Here is a 7500-nt window from a genome sequence, read left to right as displayed (position 1 = left end):
CGTGTTGATGCAGCGGCCATTATTACAGATTCGCCCGTTGGCCACACACTCATCCAGATCTACAGAGAACACACAGACGTGAGTGTGTGTGTGTGTGTGTGTGTGTGTGCGCATGTGTGTGTGTGTACATGTGTATCTTTACCTCGACACTCGGTTCTCGTCGCAGTGCTCTGGAATCCAGCGGGACACTGGCAGTAATAGGAACCGGGTGTGTTCACACACTCTCCTTTCTCACAGGGCCTTCGCTCACACTCGTTTTCATCTGCACACACACACACACACACACACACACACACACACAAGTGAAATCAGATGACGCACTAGCTGTTTCCCACCAATTTTTATGCGCATTTAGGGATATTGCTAAAAAAACTGGATGGAAATCCAAAGATGTTGATAAAATGTTTGTTCGGTCCGCTTTGACATGTTTATGATCCTTTAATCTTTATAAAGGGCCTTTGTCTTCCTGATTCTTTAACATATTTTTTGAAATTATAAATAAGAAATGTTGGAAAGAATGACACTTTTAAACCAGTAGGTGGCGGCAGGTGGCAGTCGTAATGAGCGAGTCATTGAATCATTTGCTCAAACGGAGTGTGTGTGTGTGTGTGTTTGTGTGTTTCGTCTGACGCTCTGAGAGTGTGTGTTTTGTCTAACGCTCTGAATGTGTGTGTGTTTTGTCTGACGCTATGAGTCTGTGTGTGTGTGTCTGTGTGTTTCGTCTAACACTGAGTGTGTGTGTTTCATCTGATGCTATGAGTGTGTGTGTGTGTGTGTGTGTGTGTGTGTGTGTTTTGTCTGATGCTCTGAGTTTGTGTGTGTGTGTGTTTCGTCTGACGCTATGAGTGTGTGCGTGTGTTTTGTCTGACGCTATGAGTGTGTGTGTGTGTATGTGTTTGTGTGTTTCGTCTAACACTCTGAGTGTGTGTGTGTGTTTCGTCTGACGCTATGAGTGTGTGTGTGTGTGTGTGTTTCGTCTGACGCTCTGAGTGTGTGTGTGTGTGTGTGTGTGTGTGTGTTTCGTCTGACGCTATGAGTGTGTGCGTGTGTGTTTCGTCTGATGCTATGAGTGTGTGTGTGTGTGTGTGTATGTGTGTGTGTTTCGTCTGACGCTCTGAGTGTTTGTGTGTGTGTGTGTGTGTGTGTGTATGTGTGTGTTTCGTCTGACGCACTGAGTGTGTGTGTGTGTATGTGTGTGTATGTGTGTGTGTGTGTGTGTGTGTGTGTGTGTGTGTGTGTTTCGTCTGACGCTATGAGTGTGTGCGTGTGTTTCGTCTGACGCTATGAGTGTGTGTGTGTGTGTGTTTCGTCTGATGCTATGAGTGTGTGTGTGTGTGTGTTTCGTCTGACGCTCTGAGTGTTTGTGTGTGTGTGTGTGTATGTGTGTGTTTCGTCTGACGCTCTGAGTGTGTGTGTGTGTGTGTATGTGTGTGTGTGTGTGTGTGTGTGTGTGTGTGTTTCGTCTGACGCTATAAGTGTGTGCGTGTGCATTTCGGCTGACGCTCTGAGTGTGTGTGTGTGTGTGTGTGTGTGTGTGTGTGTGTGTGTGTGTTTCGTCTGACGCTATAAGTGTGTGCGTGTGCATTTCGGCTGACGCTCTGAGTGTGTGTGTGTGTGTGTGTGTGTGTGTGTGTGTGTGTGTGTGTGTGTGTTTCGTCTGACGCTATAAGTGTGTGCGTGTGCATTTCGGCTGACGCTCTGGGACAACCCTCATTTATGATGGAGGGAAAAGAGAGAATTTGTATCAATTTCCCAGGAAATGTTTTATGCAATATTCCAGTTAAATTGAAAGCGTTGGATGTAAACACAGCTACTGACCGATGCATTCGCTGCGGCCGCCGAGCCTGAAGCCCATATTACACTCGCAGCGGTAGCTGCCCGGCGGAGAAGTCGGCACGCAGCGGCCATTGATGCACAGATGCTCACACATGTTCCTCATGCTGAAGTTTTGAGGCAGGATGACTGAGAGAGAGAGAGAGAGAGAGAGAGAGAGAGAGAGAGAGAGAGAGAGAGAGAGAGAGAGAGAGAGAGAGAGAGAGAGAGAGAGAGAGAGAGAGAGAGAGAGAGAGAGAGAGAGAGAGAGAGAGAGAGAGAGAGAGAGAGAGAGAGAGAGAGAGAGAGAATTATTTAAGAGTAATTTCATCTCACTTAAATTAATTCCAAACACAGGTATGCCCTAAAAATCCATTATGCATCAATTGGAAGTTCAACATCTGAACAACTTATTCTACAAAACATTACAAAAGAGTAATTTGACAAGTGTTAAACCAAAGAGAAAACATTAAGACACTGACAAATGGTTTGATTTTGGACTGTAAGGCCCTGAGAAAATAAACCTCCGAAATGTATCCAATCAAAAACCAGACAATCCGGAGCTCCGCCTTCATTACTGTGAGGCGCTAAAACAATATAAAGCCACACTGAGGCGAAAAGAAATAAATTTGCATAAAAAGAAAAGGAAAAACGTAGAGTCTCTTCCTCAACACACGAATGGGGAAAAGTTAACTTGATCAGACTCTCGATTCTCAACCCGGCTCAAGCTCAAACATCAAGACATTTCTGATTTTAACTCATCTCCTCAACAGCTGTTTTTAAATGTGAAGAACCAGGATTCTCACGGTCATGGAAAAGCTGAATATATCAGGAAGATTTATTATAAAATTGTGATTAGCAATCTTGAAAAATTCATGGAAATTATGTTTGGAAATTTTGATGGCCCACTTCACACTGCAAAAAATGCTTTTCTTACTTAGAATTTTTGTCTTGTTTCTAGTCAAAATATCTAAAAAATTCTTACATTAAGAAACATTTACTAGACAAGTACAAATTATTGTCTTGTTTTGGTTAAAAATAACTCAAAATGAAGAGAGTTTTTGCTTAAAATAAGATAAATAATCTGCCAATGGGGTGAGAAAAATAATCTTGTTTTGTTTGATTTTTCGGTTCGTTCAAACGGCTGATTCGTTCATGAATGAGGCAGTCGTTTACGAACACTATATGGCCAAAAGTGTTGTGCTGTCGCCTCTACACACACATGATCTCCCCATTGTTAACCCGTGGGGTTTAATCTGGAGTCGGCCCGCCCTCTCTAACAGCTCCAGCTCTTCTGGGAAGGCTTTCCTCAAGGTTTAGGAGTGTGTTTATGGGGATTTTTGCCCATTCTTCTAGAAGCTCATTTGTGAGGTCAGGCACTGATGTTGGACGAGAAGGCCTGGCTCTCAGTCTCCGCTCTAATTCATCCCAAAGCTGTTCTATCGGGTTGAGCTCAGGACTCTGTGCAGGCCAGTCCAGTTCCTCCACACCAAACTCCTCATCCATGTCTTTATGGAGCGACGCTTTGTGCACTGGAGCGCAGTCATGCTGGGACAGGAAGGGGCCGTCCACAAACTGATAAATGTCTTGGTGAAGCATTAAGAGTTCCTTTCACTAGAACTAAAGGGGCAATCCCCTGAAAAACAACCCCACCCCATAATCCGCCCCTGACCAAACTTTACACTTGGCACAATGCAGTCAGGCGAGTCCCGTTCTCCTGGCGACGGCCAAACCCAGACTCGTCCATGTGATTGTCAGACTGAAGCGTGATTGGTCGCTCAGAGAACACGTCTCACTGCTCTAGAGTCCAGTGGCGGCTGCTTTACTCCACTGCATCCCACGCTTTGCATTGCTCTTGGTGATGTAAGGCTTGGATGAGCTGCTCGGCCATGGAAACCCATTACATGAAGCTCTCTCCGCTGTTCTTGAGCTCATCTGAAGGCCACAGGAGTCTGGAGGTCTGGAGCTGTTGACTCTGCAGAAACTTCTGCGCTCTGTGACCCTCAGCATGGGCTGGCCCCGCTCTGGGATTTTACTTCGTGGCTGAGTTGCTTTTGTTTTCAACCGCTTCCACTTTGTTATAATACCACTAACAGTTGAGCGTGGAATATTTAGTAGTGAGGAAATGTCAGGAATGGAAATGTCCAGTGCATCATGAACAAGATTCACCGGATAAAACGTTAAGAGATTGTAAACTTGTGCAATCCTAAAATTTAAATATTTTAATATTAATTATTTGAGTTAAATTATGAAAACTCCTAGTTTCTGCAATTTAAAACAAAACTGTGTCATTGTCATCACAGCAAATTAAGCTATTTGCCTTTTGTTTATTGTTGTTGAAAATTTGTGAATATAGTTCAGAATTTCACTTTAGCTTTGAATCAGCAAATTCGTTCTGAAACTGGATCATATGATCTTGAGACACAGGCAGCTGTACTTATGCGTGCTTGTGTTTGTGTCTTACCAGGCCTGACGGTGAACGAGGGAAGGTCAGAAAATGTGGGACGCGGGCCAGGACCAGGATATGGACCAGGACCAGGATACGGATCCTGACCAGGATATGGACCAGGACCAGGATATGGACCAGGACCAGGATACGGACCAGGACCAGGATATGGACCAGGACCAGGATACGGACCAGGACCAGGACCAGGACCAGGATCTGGTCGGTCTGGATCAGGAATCCTGTCAATAATCAGACAGAGCATCTGATACTCCTCTGAGGAGAGAGAGAGAGAGAGAGAGAGAGAGAGAGAGAGAGAGAGAGAGAGAGAGAGAGACTTTGACTTTTAGTCTTTCTTTATTTTAACAATTAATCAAAATATATAAATATATAAAACACAGAGATATTCACATATGCTCATATTCAACAAACAAAAAAAAAAACAAAAAAAAAAAAAAAATGATAATAATAATAATCACAATAAAATACTCACACACACATTTGTAAAATTCCATCTTCTAATTTACATAAAACATCATTCAAACCCCAAGTTTGTTCAAAAGTATCAAGATCTCCAACCATTTTATAATATGCAAACTCAACCGTAAGCCGAGCAGATATCAGACCCCTTAAAGTCATCTTGACATCAGTAGAAACACTCCCATTCATCTTTGCTTTTCTTGTCAGCCACACGGCTAATTTCGCTTGACCATATAAAAAGTTTATTAACACATCTCTTTTTCTGTTTTGATAGAAACAGAGAGAGAGAGAGAGAGAGAGAGAGAGAGAGAGAGAGAGAGAGAGAGAGAGAGAGAGAGAGAGAGAGAGAGAGAGAGAAAGAGAGAGAGAGAGAGAGACCAGTCAAACCTTTCTCAAACCACACAGCCAAATCACACTCTATATAAAACAATTGGAAACATCACCCAAACCAATTAGAACACCCAATCAAATTAGCAAAATTATGTCATTCAAATAGACAAAAAACAGCACCACTAATTATACCAACGGTGTTAAATCTCCAGAAATATTCCTCTGGGATTAGACCCTATTCCTCTGGGATAGACCCTATTCCTCTGGGATTAGACCCTATTCCTCTGGGATCAGAGCCTATTCCTCTGGGATCGGACTCTATTCCTCTGGGATCAGAGCCTATTCCTCTGGGATCGGACTCTATTCCTCTGGGATCGGAGCCTATTCCTCTAGGATCAGAGCCTATTCCTCTGGGATCGGAATCTATTCCTCTGGGATCGGACCCTATTCCTCTGGGATCGGACTCTATTCCTCTGGGAACCAGAGCCTATTCCTCTGGGAACCAGAGCCTATTCCTCTAGGATCAGAGCCTATTCCTCTGGGATCAGAGCCTATTCCTCTGGGATCAGATCCTATTCCTCTGGGATCAGACCCTATTCCTCTGGGGATCAGACCCTATTCCTCTGGGATCGGAACCTATTCCTCTGGGATCGGACCCGATTCCTCTGGGATCGGACCCTATTCCTTTGGGAACCAGAGCCTATTCCTCTGTGATCAGACCCTATTCCTCTGGGATCAGACCCTATTCCTCTGGGATTAGACCCTTTTCCTCTGGGATCGGAGCCTAATCCTCTGGGATCGGACCCTATTCCTCTGGGATCGGAGCCTATTCCTCTGGGGATCAGACCCTATTCCTCTGGGATCGGAACCTATTCCTCTGGGATCGGACCCTATTCCTCTGGGATCGGACCCTATTCCTTTGGGAACCAGAGCCTATTCCTCTGTGATCAGACCCTATTCCTCTAGGGATCAGACCCTATTCCTCTGGGATTAGACCCTTTTCCTCTGGGATCGGAGCCTAATCCTCTGGGATCGGACCCTATTCCTCTGGGATCGGAGCCTATTCCTCTGGGGATCAGACCCTATTCCTCTGGGATCGGAACCTATTCCTCTGGGATCGGACCCTATTCCTCTGGGATCGGACCCTATTCCTTTGGGAACCAGAGCCTATTCCTCTGTGATCAGACCCTATTCCTCTAGGGATCAGACCCTATTCCTCTGGGATTAGACCCTTTTCCTCTGGGATCGGAGCCTAATCCTCTGGGATCGGACCCTATTCCTCTGGGATCGGCGCCTATTCCTCTGGGATCAGACCCTATTCCTCTGGGATCAGACCCTATTCCTCTGGGATCGGACTATATTCTTCTGGGATTAGACTATATTCCTCTGGGATCAGACCCTTTTCCTCTGGGATCAGACCCTATTCCTCTGGGATCAGACCCTTTTCATCTGGGACCAGACCCATTGAAGTTCTTTATGTGCCGAAAAATGTATTTTGAAGTGAACTAATCGTCTAATAAAGCTGCTAATGAAGCTGTGTGAACTGAACAGTCATGGAGTGTTAAAGAGTGTGTCACCTGTTCCGCGGATGGGACACATTTCTGGGACGGTGGATCCGGACCAGCACCCTCGGTTCTCGCAGCAGCACTGGCTCTTGGACATGCGCTGAGGCAGAAGGTTAGCACAGCGGCCGCTGACGATATTGGCGTAGCAGATGCCAGTCCGGGCATCTGGAGCAGAGCAGACATTCACACTGCATTTCAATACAGAGTCACTCCACTTCTGACCGCTTCACTGGAGCTAAAACTGTCTGTGTTTACTAAATAAGTGACCACACACACGCAGACAAAAACACAGACACACACACGCACTCACACACACACGCACACACAAACACACACGCACATATACACCCTCGAATGCACTCACACACGCTCAAACACGCACACACGCACACACACGCAGACAAAAACAGACACACACGCACTCGCACTCACAAGCACACAAATACACACGCACACATACACCCTCGAATGCACGCACACACGCTCAAACACGCACACACGCACACACACGCAGACAAAAACAGACACACACGCACTCGCACTCACAAGCACACAAATACACACGCACACATACACCCTCGAATGCACGCACACACGCTCAAACACACACACACGCTCGTACACAAGCTCACGCACGCACACATGTTTGTTTTTGTGAAATTTGGGGACATTCCTTTGGCATAATGGTTATTATACAGTACAAACTGTATTTTCTATCCCCCTACACTGCCCCTACCCTTAAAGCTACCCATCACACACACACACTGCCTCTGCCCTTAAACCTACCCATCACACACACACACGCACACTGCCCCTGCCCTTAAACCTACCCATCACAGGAAACATTCTGCATTTTTACTTTCTCATAAA

The 7500-nt window shown here is 45.5% G+C and overlaps 1 protein-coding gene across 1 annotated transcript in view; it reads right to left on the bottom strand.

The window, feature by feature from the left end:
* Nucleotides 1–7500, bottom strand: part of fbn1 (fibrillin 1) — a 118302-nt gene that overhangs the window by 85714 nt on the left and 25088 nt on the right. The window contains exons 10-14 of the mRNA XM_067419159.1: nt 6643–6795; nt 4277–4531; nt 1819–1962; nt 143–262; nt 1–59 (exon numbers count right to left, since the gene is read on the bottom strand). The exon at nt 1–59 is cut by the window's left edge and continues 67 nt beyond it. Of these exons, the coding sequence (XP_067275260.1) occupies nt 1–59; nt 143–262; nt 1819–1962; nt 4277–4531; nt 6643–6795 (731 nt within the window). The remainder of the gene's footprint in view (nt 60–142; nt 263–1818; nt 1963–4276; nt 4532–6642; nt 6796–7500) is intronic.

Source organism: Pseudorasbora parva, chromosome 16, assembly GCF_024679245.1.
Source record: "Pseudorasbora parva isolate DD20220531a chromosome 16, ASM2467924v1, whole genome shotgun sequence".
NCBI lineage: Eukaryota > Metazoa > Chordata > Actinopteri > Cypriniformes > Gobionidae > Pseudorasbora > Pseudorasbora parva.
This window is presented reverse-complemented; position numbering and strand designations above follow the sequence as displayed.